This window comes from Neodiprion fabricii, chromosome 5, assembly GCF_021155785.1.
Source record: "Neodiprion fabricii isolate iyNeoFabr1 chromosome 5, iyNeoFabr1.1, whole genome shotgun sequence".
NCBI classification, from domain to species: Eukaryota; Metazoa; Arthropoda; class Insecta; order Hymenoptera; family Diprionidae; genus Neodiprion; species Neodiprion fabricii.
Window position 1 is genome coordinate 4,664,486 of NC_060243.1, and position 13,955 is coordinate 4,678,440.

Here is a 13,955-nt window from a genome sequence, read left to right on the forward strand (position 1 = left end):
CTTGCTGTACTCAGCACTCTCCGCTTATCACTCTACAACACCATTCGTGCCTTCGACCGCATTGCGAAATGTCGTTTTTCACCACAGATAATTCTATGGGGATGTCAGGGTGGTTCTTGTTTTGGTTTTTTTTGAAACTTGACCGTCACCCCATCCAAATTGCTTTCAAATAGATAAATCGAAATCTCCTTAAACGCAGGAGTCCTCTATCTCACCCCTAAACCCTCTCTTTTTCGTTTAAAATATACACATTTTTACTGAAATTTCCTCGTTGCAGGCTCTCCCCAAGATAGGCTTTGGGGTCCCTACAATCCTGGAACTCAGGATAGGACCTGGCCGAGGCCTAGGCCTCGGCCACAACCTACCACCACGACTACCACGACGATAAGGCCCTGGAGAACACGGCCAACGTGGCCAACCCGCCCAGTATGGCCAACGCGGCCGTACGATTACCCGAAGGAACCGTGGGGACGACGTCCGGAGAAACCAAACCACAGGATTCACCGTCCTGAAACACCTACGAAACAGAGGCCGGACAACAATCCAAGATACCATCCACGGACGGACAATTCCATCCCCAAGACCTGCGACACGAGCTACGACGCCATCAGCGTCATCAGAAACGAGATATTCATCTTTAAGGATCGGGTGAGTGCCCTGACATTGTGCGAAATCGTTGGCATTATCGCATAGTATTTGGAAGAAATTTATATTCATCTAGGTAATAGTTCGTTCTAGATGAGACGTAAATTCAACTCACGTTGTATTTATGGTAACATAATACACGAGGTGCGAATTTATTCCGACGACCTGAAATCCGATTATCCTATTTTGTAAAAATTGTTTCCTTCTCCGTTATTTATTGTTCGGTGTGATGATTTCGCTAATTTTCGTTCCAGTACTTTTGGAGGGTTTCGGACAAAGGTCTCATGCCTGGATTTCCGGCCGAGATAACTCGTTTCTTCAAATTCACTCAGAACATTCACCACGTCGATGCCGTCTACGAGCGGCCCGACAAGAAGATCGTCTTCTTCGTCGGCAGGCACTATTACGTTTTCAGCGGAAGCCAGCAGGAGAATGGCTATCCGAGGCCACTTACCGACCTTGGACTTCCAGCCCAGTTGACCAAGATCGACGGTGCTATGATATGGGGATACAATCAGCAGACCTATTTCTTCAGCGGACACCTGTACTGGAGGTAAACTTATGCGACAGATAATTAATTATCCTTTCTCTCCGTTCGTCGATGCGAATAATTGCAATGTTATTTGCAAGAATCTTTATTTCTTTCTTTCTTGTCTGTTTTAGATTCGACGAGGCCGCCAAAAAGGTCGAATTGGATTACCCAAGAGACATGGCCATGTTTGCCGGGGTCAGTCCCAACATAGATGCCGTTTTCCAAGCGAAGAACGGTCAGTGTGCTGATTCTCTCATTACTACTTCATTATCTTTTATCATTTTTCAGCTTAAATAAGTCTCAACGACGTTACTTGACCAGGAGATTTCAATTCTACCATTTTCGTTTCATTTTTTTTTTATTTTTATTCTATTATTTTTTTGTATTTAAATAATTCCTACAATCGCACAGACGTATTGACGATTCCGTGGCATTATAAACTGCAAGGCGTTAGAGTTGAAGCGGTGTTTTTTTTTTTTTTATGAATTATTGGCAAAGTTCCTCAATATGCTGTATAATATACGGCCGGCATATGCGGGAGAAGAGGGCAAAAGAAATAGAATAAATAAATGTAAAAAATTGATACAATCGGAGTACGCAGATGAGATTTATTTTTCATAACCGCAAGTTGCGTTGAGACATGACTTTATTAATTTCATAATGCAGGAATACATATTTTAGTTTTATACTCTCGCCTCAGTGACTTCGTGTACTTTGCGTAAAGTGTATTTATGGATGGATTATTGGTTTCAGCTAAAACGTATTTCTTCAAAGGGAAGGGATTCTGGGAGTTTGACGATCTTCGGATGAGGGTGAAGAAAGAAAGACAGACACTCTCAGCCCCGGTTTGGATGAACTGTCCAAGGGTGTACGAAGATGAGGATGAGGATGAGAACAGCAATTTGCCGCAGAAGGACAGGATTACGGCTGTTAATTCGAGTACGCAAACTGTTGCAACGCTTTACGGCTTCGTATTCATCTGTGCCGTTATCCTGAGGTTATAGTAGAACGAATTTATGCATTAAAAGAAAGAAAAAAAAATCCCTATCCCGATACGGAATGTATACGATTTTCTCGTACATTCGAATAACACACACATACACACACACACACACACAAGCACACGTACACGCACAATTTTCATATCTCGGGTATAATCAAACCTATCGAATAAAATTCGAACAGCTGCTTAATTCGCCGTCTGCACCCCTGATTGTTAATTGAATTATTGACGAAAGCTGAAGGGTATAATTTCGGATTTTCCGTTGCACAATAGAGCTATGAATTGATCCGCCCACTATAGCTTTCGCTCACATACCACGTGAAATATGTCTGAATGTTTTGTACGTGCACTGCACACTTACACTGCCATATGAACGAAAAACTAGTAAGAACAATACATGTGAGAATTTACCTATTCTCTTTTTTTCTTCCATTCGGATAGAGGATTAGATACCAATGCGTTAGCTTGCAATGTTTTTTGTTACGTACCGGAAAATGAATTACCTATTTTTTAACATTTTTCTACTGGATGGGCGTGCACGTTTAGTAAGAACTTGCAAATTTTATGCAGTTGACCGAAAGATATTTTGAAAATGACGGTTAGTTGCGAGAATTATCATAATATTTACGTATAAGAGAACGACCAATACTTTTTATTCGGTCGAATTCAATTGTGACGTCAAATCAATATGCATAATCATTATCCATGCCGTTCAACTGTATTCGATCAAACTACCATTCTCTGACTTTGATTTATACTCATTTTTGTATACCATAGTTAATTATACGTAACATATAATCTAGGACAATTTATCGTATAGTGTCAGGTAATAGCTGTAATTTTCCTTGTACCAGACAGTTACTTATTATTATTATTATTATTATTATTATTTTATTTTATTTCATATTACTTTTTAATGACTTTTTGATTCATATACTTTTTATATTTAACTTGTATTTATATTTATACAAATATATATATAGATATGCTAACGGTTGCGAAATCCAAGAACGTAACGACCATATGGCAGTGCAATACTGATACAACATTGAACAAGTTTATAAAATTTATTATCTCAGTCAAAAATCCCTCCCCCCCCCCGTTGGTTTTGTTTTTTTGATCTTGATCAATTCATCACAATAAAAATTTCATGATGCTTGCACAATCGGGAAGACGATTTGACTGAACCAAGTTAAAAAATGATGACAATTTAGTGAAACCTGAGGCCTTTTTGTAATCCGTACGAAATTTTGAAGAGAGAGTGTCTACCTGTACGAATTCTAAAATATGACACTACCAAGAATTCAATGAACGACAACTCGGTACTGTATGAAGACGTGTGAAAACGAAGCAGTTTTAGATAATTTGTGTTTTTCTATACATGGTTTAATTATATTTTGACACTTTTATGGAATTGCTGCAGTTAAAGGGTGTTTACATTTTCGTTCATCAAACGGTTTTAGTCAGAGTAGAATAAAGTTGAATTTATTTAAACGAGGTTAATAATAATACCAAGGTTTATCAATTGCGGATAATATTATTGGTAATCTACTTCTGGAATTGAAGAGAAACGATACAATTTTACTAAGTGAATACTTACATAGTTCTATCAGTTGTATAACTGTGATATTTATATAATCTGAGAGAATAGGTAGAATATTTATATGTGCTAACTTTATACTATACAAATAAAACCTATTGCGGTGATGTCAAATTTAATGGGTTATCAACGGTGGTATCTGATCCGTCTACAACATTAAGAGATTAATTGAATACATGACAATCATAATTTCAATATTACATCCACTGACCGATTCCGAATAACCAGGAAATCCGTTTCAAAGGGATAATAAATAATACGTGATAACGATCTCATACCACATAAATATGTGCTAACCTTCCGGGAGAAATCAACATAAGTTTTGCATTCATTTACTAAAACCATGGTAATCCATGTATAACTATATTATGTGTAATACCAGAGAAAAGAAATGGCCTTCATCGATGTGAATAAGATAATTTATACAAAAATCCCGAAGCCTTACATGCCTGAGCCATTTTCGTCGTTCCACTTCTACCGAACAGAAGGTATTTATGAGAAGTACGAACTGAGAGGGACGAAATATTTGAATGAACATTGATTCAAGCAGTGGTTGAATTACAGTTATACCAAATCTGAACGTAACATACTTACTATATTGTATTTTATTATTCTGATATATATATATATGTATATACAAGAATAAAATGTAATTTCGTGTATTCGAATTTTATTCATTCTGATTAACGTAAGAGATGACTTTCCTCCTTTCTTCTACACCCTACAAATCTGACGAATAATGAAAAGGATAATATGAAACATAACTGTGAGCTGATATCTGGATGTGACGTGGTCAGTTAGGTTGTCATTTAGTAGTCGCCACATTTCGTAGCAAAATCGATGACGAAAAAAATTGTGAAATTTCAATGAAAATCTCATTGAGCCAGTGGAGAGGTTGCCATGAGACAGGAAAATATTAGACAGTCATCCTGACGGATCTTGTGTGCGAAACTCGTTTCGTCGCAGGTTAGTGCTCCTCTGAAGACGAGTAATTGAAGAAGCATAGGCAATGATACAAAATTCTGCTGCGTAATTTCGGACTGTTGTCATAGTTTCCTGAAGACATATTGAACGTGATTCGTGTTGCGTTATCATTTGAGTTGCGTAGGCTACTGAATCGTAAATCTTGGGACCACAATAGCAGGAATAGTCTTGAGCATTATCGGGAAAGGGTCATGCAGATCAATTCTGAGACGAAAGATTTTTTGGTCAAAAAAAAAGGAAGGTTAACCCCTTTGTATTTTTGGCGAAAATTTTCGCGATTTTGAAAAGTGCTGGAATAAATCCTTTCTGGCACTATACCGACGTAATTTTGCGAGAGAAATCGATTGGGCGCAGTCTGAATACGCTGCGATCAACGCATCAAAAGTTACAGCCAAAAAACGAAAACCTGTGTTTTCGACATTTTTCAGCAGGTGCTTTTTCCTGCGTAATTTCTCTCCTGTTGGTCCCACGCTCTTTTCGCTGCGTTTTCCGAGTTCCTGGGGGTCCAATTGGTCGGGAAAGGGTCATACAAATCAATTCGGAGACGAAAGATTTTTTGGTCAAAAAAAAAGGAAGGTTAACCCCTTTGTATTTTTTGCGAAAATTTTCGCGATTTTGAAAAGTGCTGGAATAAATTCTTTCTGGCACTATTCCGACGTAATTTTGCGAGAGAAATCGATTGGGCGCAGTCTGAATACGCTGCGATCAACGCATCAAAAGTTACAGCCAAAAAACGAAAACCTGTGTTTTCGACATTTTTCAGCAGGTGCTTTTTCCTGCGTAATTTCTCTCCTGTTGGTCCCACGCTCTTTTCGCTGCGTTTTCCGAGTTCCTGGGGGTCCAATTGGTCGGGAAAGGGTCATACAAATCAATTCGGAGACGAAAGATTTTTTGGTCAAAAAAAAAGGAAGGTTAACCCCTTTGTATTTTTGGCGAAAATTTTCGCGATTTTGAAAAGTGCTGGAATAAATTCTTTCTGGCACTATTCCGACGTAATTTTGCGAGAGAAATCGATTGGGCGCAGTCTGAATACGCTGCGATCAACGCATCAAAAGTTACAGCCAAAAAACGAAAACCCGTGTTTTCGACATTTTTCAGCAGGTGCTTTTTCCTTCGTAATTTCTCTCCTGTTGGTCCCACGCTCTTTTCGCTGCGTTTTCCGAGTTCCTGGGGGTCCAATTGGTCGGGAAAGGGTCATACAAATCAATTCGGAGACGAAAGATTTTTTGGTCAAAAAAAAAGGAAGGTTAACCCCTTTGTATTTTTGGCGAAAATTTTCGCGATTTTGAAAAGTGCTGGAATAAATTCTTTCTGGCACTATTCCGACGTAATTTTGCGAGAGAAATCGATTGGGCGCAGTCTGAATACGCTGCGATCAACGCATCAAAAGTTACAGCCAAAAAACGAAAACCTGTGTTTTCGACATTTTTCAGCAGGTGCTTTTTCCTGCGTAATTTCTCTCCTGTTGGTCCCACGCTCTTTTCGCTGCGTTTTCCGAGTTCCTGGGGGTCCAATTGGTCGGGAAAGGGTCATACAAATCAATTCGGAGACGAAAGATTTTTTGGTCAAAAAAAAAGGAAGGTTAACCCCTTTGTATTTTTGGCGAAAATTTTCGCGATTTTGAAAAGTGCTGGAATAAATTCTTTCTGGCACTATTCCGACGTAATTTTGCGAGAGAAATCGATTGGGCGCAGTCTGAATACGCTGCGATCAACGCATCAAAAGTTACAGCCAAAAAACGAAAACCCGTGTTTTCGACATTTTTCAGCAGGTGCTTTTTCCTTCGTAATTTCTCTCCTGTTGGTCCCACGCTCTTTTCGCTGCGTTTTCCGAGTTCCTGGGGGTCCAATTGGTCGGGAAAGGGTCATACAAATCAATTCGGAGACGAAAGATTTTTTGGTCAAAAAAAAAGGAAGGTTAACCCCTTTGTATTTTTGGCGAAAATTCTCGCGATTTTGAAAAGTGCTGGAATAAATTCTTTCTGGCGCTATTCCGACGTAATTTTGCGAGAGAAATCGATTGGGCGCAGTCTGAATACGCTGCGATCAACGCATCAAAAGTTACAGCCAAAAAACGAAAACCCGTGTTTTCGACATTTTTCAGCAGGTGCTTTTTCCTTCGTAATTTCTCTCCTGTTGGTCCCACGCTCTTTTCGCTGCGTTTTCCGAGTTCCTGGGGGTCCAATTGGTCGGGAAAGGGTCATACAAATCAATTCGGAGACGAAAGATTTTTTGGTCAAAAAAAAAGGAAGGTTAACCCCTTTGTATTTTTGGCGAAAATTTTCGCGATTTTGAAAAGTGCTGGAATAAATTCTTTCTGGTACTATTCCGACGTAATTTTGCGAGAGAAATCGATGCGGCGCAGTCTGAATACGCTGCGATCAACGCATCAAAAGTTACAGCCAAAAAACGAAAACCCGTGTTTTCGACATTTTTCAGCAGGTGCTTTTTCCTTCGTAATTTCTCTCCTGTTGGTCCCACGCTCTTTTCGCTGCGTTTTCCGAGTTCCTGGGGGTCCAATTGGTCGGGAAAGGGTCATACAAATCAATTCGGAGACGAAAGATTTTTTGGTCAAAAAAAAAGGAAGGTTAACCTCTTTGTATTTTTGGCGAAAATTCTCGCGATTTTGAAAAGTGCTGGAATAAATTCTTTCTGGCACTATTCCGACGTAATTTTGCGAGAGAAATCGATTGGGCGCAGTCTGAATACGCTGCGATCAACGCATCAAAAGTTACAGCCAAAAAACGAAAACCTGTGTTTTCGACATTTTTCAGCAGGTGCTTTTTCCTTCGTAATTTCTCTCCTGTTGGTCCCACGCTCTTTTCGCTGCGTTTTCCGAGTTCCTGGGGGTCCAATTGGTCGGGAAAGGGTCATACAAATCAATTCGGAGACGAAAGATTTTTTGGTCAAAAAAAAAGGAAGGTTAACCCCTTTGTATTTTTGGCGAAAATTTTCGCGATTTTGAAAAGTGCTGGAATAAATTCTTTCTGGCACTATTCCGACGTAATTTTGCGAGAGAAATCGATTGGGCGCAGTCTGAATACGCTGCGATCAACGCATCAAAAGTTACAGCCAAAAAACGAAAACCTGTGTTTTCGACATTTTTCAGCAGGTGCTTTTTCCTTCGTAATTTCTCTCCTGTTGGTCCCACGCTCTTTTCGCTGCGTTTTCCGAGTTCCTGGGGGTCCAATTGGTCGGGAAAGGGTCATACAAATCAATTCGGAGACGAAAGATTTTTTGGTCAAAAAAAAAGGAAGGTTAACCCCTTTGTATTTTTGGCGAAAATTTTCGCGATTTTGAAAAGTGCTGGAATAAATTCTTTCTGGTACTATTCCGACGTAATTTTGCGAGAGAAATCGATGCGGCGCAGTCTGAATACGCTGCGATCAACGCATCAAAAGTTACAGCCAAAAAACGAAAACCTGTGTTTTCGACATTTTTCAGCAGGTGCTTTTTCCTTCGTAATTTCTCTCCTGTTGGTCCCACGCTCTTTTCGCTGCGTTTTCCGAGTTCCTGGGGGTCCAATTGGTCGGGAAAGGGTCATACAAATCAATTCGGAGACGAAAGATTTTTTGGTCAAAAAAAAAGGAAGGTTAACCCCTTTGTATTTTTGGCGAAAATTCTCGCGATTTTGAAAAGTGCTGGAATAAATTCTCTCTGGCACTATTCCGACGTAATTTTGCGAGAGAAATCGATTGGGCGCAGTCTGAATACGCTGCGATCAACGCATCAAAAGTTACAGCCAAAAAACGAAAACCTGTGTTTTCGACATTTTTCAGCAGGTGCTTTTTCCTTCGTAATTTCTCTCCTGTTGGTCCCACGCTCTTTTCGCTGCGTTTTCCGAGTTCCTGGGGGTCCAATTGGTCGGGAAAGGGTCATACAAATCAATTCGGAGACGAAAGATTTTTTGGTCAAAAAAAAAGGAAGGTTAACCCCTTTGTATTTTTGGCGAAAATTTTCGCGATTTTGAAAAGTGCTGGAATAAATTCTTTCTGGCACTATTCCGACGTAATTTTGCGAGAGAAATCGATTGGGCGCAGTCTGAATACGCTGCGATCAACGCATCAAAAGTTACAGCCAAAAAACGAAAACCTGTGTTTTCGACATTTTTCAGCAGGTGCTTTTTCCTTCGTAATTTCTCTCCTGTTGGTCCCACGCTCTTTTCGCTGCGTTTTCCGAGTTCCTGGGGGTCCAATTGGTCGGGAAAGGGTCATACAAATCAATTCGGAGACGAAAGATTTTTTGGTCAAAAAAAAAGGAAGGTTAACCCCTTTGTATTTTTGGCGAAAATTCTCGCGATTTTGAAAAGTGCTGGAATAAATTCTTTCTGGCACTATTCCGACGTAATTTTGCGAGAGAAATCGATTGGGCGCAGTCTGAATACGCTGCGATCAACGCATCAAAAGTTACAGCCAAAAAACGAAAACCTGTGTTTTCGACATTTTTCAGCAGGTGCTTTTTCCTTCGTAATTTCTCTCCTGTTGGTCCCACGCTCTTTTCGCTGCGTTTTCCGAGTTCCTGGGGGTCCAATTGGTCGGGAAAGGGTCATACAAATCAATTCGGAGACGAAAGATTTTTTGGTCAAAAAAAAAGGAAGGTTAACCCCTTTGTATTTTTGGCGAAAATTTTCGCGATTTTGAAAAGTGCTGGAATAAATTCTTTCTGGCACTATTCCGACGTAATTTTGCGAGAGAAATCGATTGGGCGCAGTCTGAATACGCTGCGATCAACGCATCAAAAGTTACAGCCAAAAAACGAAAACCTGTGTTTTCGACATTTTTCAGCAGGTGCTTTTTCCTTCGTAATTTCTCTCCTGTTGGTCCCACGCTCTTTTCGCTGCGTTTTCCGAGTTCCTGGGGGTCCAATTGGTCGGGAAAGGGTCATACAAATCAATTCGGAGACGAAAGATTTTTTGGTCAAAAAAAAAGGAAGGTTAACCCCTTTGTATTTTTGGCGAAAATTCTCGCGATTTTGAAAAGTGCTGGAATAAATTCTTTCTGGCACTATTCCGACGTAATTTTGCGAGAGAAATCGATTGGGCGCAGTCTGAATACGCTGCGATCAACGCATCAAAAGTTACAGCCAAAAAACGAAAACCTGTGTTTTCGACATTTTTCAGCAGGTGCTTTTTCCTTCGTAATTTCTCTCCTGTTGGTCCCACGCTCTTTTCGCTGCGTTTTCCGAGTTCCTGGGGGTCCAATTGGTCGGGAAAGGGTCATACAAATCAATTCGGAGACGAAAGATTTTTTGGTCAAAAAAAAAGGAAGGTTAACCCCTTTGTATTTTTGGCGAAAATTTTCGCGATTTTGAAAAGTGCTGGAATAAATTCTTTCTGGCACTATTCCGACGTAATTTTGCGAGAGAAATCGATTGGGCGCAGTCTGAATACGCTGCGATCAACGCATCAAAAGTTACAGCCAAAAAACGAAAACCTGTGTTTTCGACATTTTTCAGCAGGTGCTTTTTCCTTCGTAATTTCTCTCCTGTTGGTCCCACGCTCTTTTCGCTGCGTTTTCCGAGTTCCTGGGGGTCCAATTGGTCGGGAAAGGGTCATACAAATCAATTCGGAGACGAAAGATTTTTTGGTCAAAAAAAAAGGAAGGTTAACCCCTTTGTATTTTTGGCGAAAATTCTCGCGATTTTGAAAAGTGCTGGAATAAATTCTTTCTGGCACTATTCCGACGTAATTTTGCGAGAGAAATCGATTGGGCGCAGTCTGAATACGCTGCGATCAACGCATCAAAAGTTACAGCCAAAAAACGAAAACCTGTGTTTTCGACATTTTTCAGCAGGTGCTTTTTCCTTCGTAATTTCTCTCCTGTTGGTCCCACGCTCTTTTCGCTGCGTTTTCCGAGTTCCTGGGGGTCCAATTGGTCGGGAAAGGGTCATACAAATCAATTCGGAGACGAAAGATTTTTTGGTCAAAAAAAAAGGAAGGTTAACCCCTTTGTATTTTTGGCGAAAATTTTCGCGATTTTGAAAAGTGCTGGAATAAATTCTTTCTGGCACTATTCCGACGTAATTTTGCGAGAGAAATCGATTGGGCGCAGTCTGAATACGCTGCGATCAACGCATCAAAAGTTACAGCCAAAAAACGAAAACCTGTGTTTTCGACATTTTTCAGCAGGTGCTTTTTCCTTCGTGATTTCTCTCCTGTTGGTCCCACGCTCTGTTCGCTGCGTTTTCCGAGTTCCTGGGGGTCCAATTGGTCGGGAAAGGGTCATACAAATCAATTCGGAGACGAAAGATTTTTTGGTCAAAAAAAAAGGAAGGTTAACCCCTTTGTATTTTTGGCGAAAATTCTCGCGATTCTGAAAAGTGCTGGAATAAATTCTTTCTGGCGCTATTCCGACGTAATTTTGCGAGAGAAATCGATTGGGCGCAGTCTGAATACGCTGCGATCAACGCATCAAAAGTTACAGCCAAAAAACGAAAACCTGTGTTTTCGACATTTTTCAGCAGGTGCTTTTTCCTGCGTAATTTCTCTCCTGTTGGTCCCACGCTCTTTTCGCTGCGTTTTCCGAGTTCCTGGGGGTCCAATTGGTCGGGAAAGGGTCATACAAATCAATTCGGAGACGAGAGATTTTTTGGTCAAAAAAAAAGGAAGGTTAACCCCTTTGTATTTTTGGCGAAAATTTTCGCGATTTTGAAAAGTGCTGAAATAAATTCTTTCTGGCGCTATTCCGACGTAATTTTGCGAGAGAAATCGATTGGGCGCAGTCTGAATACGCTGCGATCAACGCATCAAAAGTTACAGCCAAACAACGAAAACCTGTGTTTTCGACATTTTTCAGCAGGTGCTTTTTCCTTCGTAATTTCTCTCCTGTTGGTCCCACGCTCTTTTCGCTGCGTTTTCCGAGTTCCTGGGGGTCCAATTGGTCGGGAAAGGGTCATACAAATCAATTCGGAGACGAGAGATTTTTTGGTCAAAAAAAAAGGAAGGTTAACCCCTTTGTATTTTTGGCGAAAATTTTCGCGATTTTGAAAAGTGCTGGAATAAATTCTTTCTGGCACTATTCCGACGTAATTTTGCGAGAGAAATCGATTGGGCGCAGTCTGAATACGCTGCGATCAACGCATCAAAAGTTACAGCCTAAAAACGAAAACCTGTGTTTTCGACATTTTTCAGCAGGTGCTTTTTCCTGCGTAATTTCTCTCCTGTTGGTCCCACGCTCTTTTCGCTGCGTTTTCCGAGTTCCTGGGGGTCCAATTGGTCGGGAAAGGGTCATACAAATCAATTCGGAGACGAAAGATTTTTTGGTCAAAAAAAAAGGAAGGTTAACCCCTTTGTATTTTTGGCGAAAATTTTCGCGATTTTGAAAAGTGCTGGAATAAATTCTTTCTGGCACTATTCCGACGTAATTTTGCGAGAGAAATCGATTGGGCGCAGTCTGAATACGCTGCGATCAACGCATCAAAAGTTACAGCCAAAAAACGAAAACCTGTGTTTTCGACATTTTTCAGCAGGTGCTTTTTCCTTCGTGATTTCTCTCCTGTTGGTCCCACGCTCTGTTCGCTGCGTTTTCCGAGTTCCTGGGGGTCCAATTGGTCGGGAAAGGGTCATACAAATCAATTCGGAGACGAAAGATTTTTTGGTCAAAAAAAAAGGAAGGTTAACCCCTTTGTATTTTTGGCGAAAATTCTCGCGATTCTGAAAAGTGCTGGAATAAATTCTTTCTGGCGCTATTCCGACGTAATTTTGCGAGAGAAATCGATTGGGCGCAGTCTGAATACGCTGCGATCAACGCATCAAAAGTTACAGCCAAAAAACGAAAACCTGTGTTTTCGACATTTTTCAGCAGGTGCTTTTTCCTGCGTAATTTCTCTCCTGTTGGTCCCACGCTCTTTTCGCTGCGTTTTCCGAGTTCCTGGGGGTCCAATTGGTCGGGAAAGGGTCATACAAATCAATTCGGAGACGAGAGATTTTTTGGTCAAAAAAAAAGGAAGGTTAACCCCTTTGTATTTTTGGCGAAAATTTTCGCGATTTTGAAAAGTGCTGAAATAAATTCTTTCTGGCGCTATTCCGACGTAATTTTGCGAGAGAAATCGATTGGGCGCAGTCTGAATACGCTGCGATCAACGCATCAAAAGTTACAGCCAAACAACGAAAACCTGTGTTTTCGACATTTTTCAGCAGGTGCTTTTTCCTTCGTAATTTCTCTCCTGTTGGTCCCACGCTCTTTTCGCTGCGTTTTCCGAGTTCCTGGGGGTCCAATTGGTCGGGAAAGGGTCATACAAATCAATTCGGAGACGAGAGATTTTTTGGTCAAAAAAAAAGGAAGGTTAACCCCTTTGTATTTTTGGCGAAAATTTTCGCGATTTTGAAAAGTGCTGGAATAAATTCTTTCTGGCACTATTCCGACGTAATTTTGCGAGAGAAATCGATTGGGCGCAGTCTGAATACGCTGCGATCAACGCATCAAAAGTTACAGCCTAAAAACGAAAACCTGTGTTTTCGACATTTTTCAGCAGGTGCTTTTTCCTGCGTAATTTCTCTCCTGTTGGTCCCACGCTCTTTTCGCTGCGTTTTCCGAGTTCCTGGGGGTCCAATTGGTCGGGAAAGGGTCATACAAATCAATTCGGAGACGAAAGATTTTTTGGTCAAAAAAAAAGGAAGGTTAACCCCTTTGTATTTTTGGCGAAAGGTTTCGCGATTTTGAAAAGTGCTGGAATAAATTCTTTCTGGCACTATTCCGACGTAATTTTGCGAGAGAAATCGATTGGGCGCAGTCTGAATACGCTGCGATCAACGCATCAAAAGTTACAGCCAAAAAACGAAAACCTGTGTTTTCGACATTTTTCAGCAGGTGCTTTTTCCTGCGTAATTTCTCTCCTGTTGGTCCCACGCTCTTTTCGCTGCGTTTTCCGAGTTCCTGGGGGTCCAATTGGTCGGGAAAGGGTCATACAAATCAATTCGGAGACGAAAGATTTTTTGGTCAAAAAAAAAGGAAGGTTAACCCCTTTGTATTATTGGCGAAAATTTTCGCGATTTTGAAAAGTGCTGGAATAAATTCTTTCTGGCACTATTCCGACGTAATTTTGCGAGAGAAATCGATTGGGCGCAGTCTGAATACGCTGCGATCAACGCATCAAAAGTTACAGCCAAAAAACGAAAACCTGTGTTTTCGACATTTTTCAGCAGGTGCTTTTTCCTTCGTAATTTCTCTCCTGTTGGTCCCACGCTCTTTTCGC

At 40.8% G+C, this 13,955-nt stretch overlaps 1 protein-coding gene across 1 annotated transcript in view; it reads left to right on the forward strand.

Annotated features, from left to right (window-relative positions):
* Positions 1–4,442, forward strand: part of LOC124182168 (matrix metalloproteinase-2-like) — a 153,876-nt gene extending 149,434 nt beyond the window's left edge. The window contains exons 7-10 of the mRNA XM_046569089.1: positions 278–648; positions 900–1,198; positions 1,309–1,412; positions 1,931–4,442. Coding sequence (XP_046425045.1) covers positions 278–648; positions 900–1,198; positions 1,309–1,412; positions 1,931–2,181 — 1,025 coding nt within the window. The 3' untranslated portion in view covers positions 2,182–4,442. The remainder of the gene's footprint in view (positions 1–277; positions 649–899; positions 1,199–1,308; positions 1,413–1,930) is intronic.
* Positions 4,443–13,955: the final 9,513 nt, after the last annotated feature.